Source organism: Antrostomus carolinensis, unplaced genomic scaffold (genome assembly GCF_000700745.2).
Source record: "Antrostomus carolinensis isolate BGI_N321 unplaced genomic scaffold, ASM70074v2 scaffold5242, whole genome shotgun sequence".
In the NCBI taxonomy this organism is placed as follows: domain Eukaryota; kingdom Metazoa; phylum Chordata; class Aves; order Caprimulgiformes; family Caprimulgidae; genus Antrostomus; species Antrostomus carolinensis.
This window is the reverse complement of record NW_010298813.1, coordinates 13,494-16,151: the sequence shown is the minus strand read 5'-3', so window position 1 is coordinate 16,151 and position 2,658 is coordinate 13,494. Positions and strand designations below refer to the sequence as shown.

Sequence of the window (2,658 nt, the reverse complement as noted above, 5' to 3'; positions counted from 1 at the left end):
AGTTTGCCTCAATAGCTATTGCATGTAATTTATCTCTGAGGAGATGCACCGACCCACAGACACAAGAGAAGCTTGTCCTAATGATCATCTCATCTCCTGGGCAGACCACTTGGCACAGGGCAGTACTTAAAAGACACTTGTGTATCTCTTCAAGTCTGTTTCCTCCAGAAGGCCCCAACATTGCCCTTGGCAGTGTGGAGCTGAACACAACCCTGAGGAAACCTGGATCAATGTATTAATTTGAATTTATGAAATGTAACAGTTTCTTTTAAATTACTGAGATATGTCAGGTAGGCCTTGTTTGTGCCTTGTCCAAAGACCAGCTATATCTAGTCCTCCTGTATTTTTAGTCCTGCTTACTCAAATGGGTCTCAGAGAAAGAGCGCTGAAGATGGCACATACATTGATGCTTATACGGGAGAAAATATGCCCTTTGGTGGAATAATTCTGGTTACTAGGTCATCCTGGCCATTACCTGTGTAGAATCCTGTTAATGATCATCTTCACCCATTTTGCCTGGGGATCTAAACAGATTTGCTGGCTGTTCTTCAGTGTAGCTCTGCAGTGGAATGAACATTTCACTTTAGTTAATACTGGCACCTGAGGAGGTCAGAGGAGGACGCAGACAAGGCTGAGGATTACAGGCTTAAGGGCTGCCAGCCCTGCAGCGCTCGTAAGCCGTAACTTCTCTTGCCTGCTGACTTTACTTACATGATTTCCACAGCGTTGCAGTGTGGGCCCTTAGGAATGATTTCTACATTGGCCAGGTGCTTTGGCAACAGTAATCCTGTGACAGTCTGGATGCAGTGACACCGCAGCTCCGCTGCCAGCATCATCTCTGCGAGGAAAGGAAAGGGAAGCTTATAATGTCTGCAACTGAACCAAACTAACAATTAAAATATTAATTGGAGAAAGCAGAGGAATTAAAAATTCATGCCTCAAGGCATAAATGGATTGCTGTTCATGGGTTTAAGGTAGTACCTTCACTGAGCAAGAACAAGGCATTTCATAGAATAATAGAATCATAGAATCACAGACTGGTTTGGGTTGGAAGGGACCTTCAAGCTCATCCAGTCCCAACCCCCCTGCCATCAGCAGGGACACCTTCCATTAGACCAGGTTGCTCAAAGCCTCATCCAACCTGGCCTCGAACACGTCCAGGGAGGGGGCAGCCACAGCTTCTCTGGGCAACCTGGGCCAGTGTCTCACCACCCTCACCATGAAGAACTTCTTCCTAACATCTAATCTAAACCTTTCCTCTTTCAGCTTAAAGCCATTTCCCCTTGTTTTGTTATTAACTGCCCTTATAACTGTTATTAACTGCCCTTAAGTCTTAAGATCTTAGGATTTGAGATCTGCAGACTTTGTACAGGTATCAATTTGTAAGTTCCCATTATTGTTATAATTATTTTGGCATCCCACAACATCAAGTGCAATGAAAGGCTACTGGAGGTGTGGGGCTCTTATGAGAGGGAAAAAAAAAGCTAGCTGAAGAGACAGAGGGCAACTCCCCATGAATACAGCCTGGAGGTGAAACCTTTTTGGGCTAAAATTCTACACTGGTACCTGGTGTGAAAAAGCCATGAAAATATTTAGCTTAGAAGCTTAATCAAGATGCTAGGAAAGGTGTGGGGGCCTCTGAGGAAGCAACTCTGGGTAAATACTAGGAGCAAGAAACCCAACAAGCTTTGGGATGGAGTGTGATTAAATTATGCCACACACTGTACGGCACCCAAGTCCATGGACTGAATTCTCTGTTACCTGACAGTCCTTCCAGACCCACATTGTCCTAGTGAAGCAAATAAAAAAAGAAAAAAGTTATCCCAGCTTTAGGGATTTAGCACAGAGCACCAGAGAGGTGACGGGAGTTATCCAAGATCACAAGCTGTGGAGCCTCAGGCCTTTCCTAGCTCCACCACCGACTGGGATATCTTCCTGTTTTCAGGTCAGATATCACAGGTTAAAATGCACAATCACTTGTTTGTTTTTTTTCCTAATAAGGCAAGCTGCATCGTCAGCTCGAAATTCCTGACAGTTGAACTGTGGGATGTATTTGAAAGAGGAGATTCAGGACTTTGAGGGCAGCATCAACAGGAAGCAAAGACAAGCTCCAGATAAATGGATGTGGGGCACACGGACACTCTTACTGAGATGAGTAGGGCTGAGGGAGCTGAAATCCCAGTCAGTTCATTGCCCCTCCCTTACTCTGGGTAGTCTTGACATCCCTTCAGACCAAACAGGACATGATTGGCCACCTATTTCCCTTCTTATCTTCTACCCAGCTGAATCTGTCGGTGCTTCTTTTGCCTGACCGACACCTCCCTACTTACCTGACAGAAAGCAGAAACAAACGCACTGGGAAGCACAGAGCATCGCGGCAAAGCAGCAACATCCCATCCACAGGCTCAAGAGAAGAAAATGAGATTCCCACAGGCTGTGCCAGGGCTTTGCTGCAGGGGTGTGTAGTGATACAGGCATCCTCTTAGCCAGCTGTCCAGCCTGAAGGCTGACCACATCCAGCTCTGTTCTGGCTCAGGAGAGACTGCAGATGTGTGTCATCCCAATGGGAAGTCAGGACACTAGGAGCAAGCATCCGCGTGGTGCTGAGGCCTGGAAGCATTCCAGACCCTAAAGTTGGCATAATTTCTGCCCACAAAA

At 46.2% G+C, this 2,658-nt stretch overlaps 1 protein-coding gene across 1 annotated transcript; it reads right to left on the bottom strand.

Annotated features, from left to right (window-relative positions):
- Positions 1 to 475: 475 nt before the first annotated feature.
- On the bottom strand, positions 476 to 2,373 carry LOC104520776 (interleukin-8-like; the record flags this gene model as incomplete). The annotated part of the gene is made up of 3 exons (XM_010162567.1): positions 2,331 to 2,373; positions 712 to 838; positions 476 to 559 (listed from the first exon to the last, which is right to left on the bottom strand). Coding segments are annotated over exons 1-3 (254 nt in total), but the record flags the coding sequence as incomplete, so codon positions are not given.
- Positions 2,374 to 2,658: the final 285 nt, after the last annotated feature.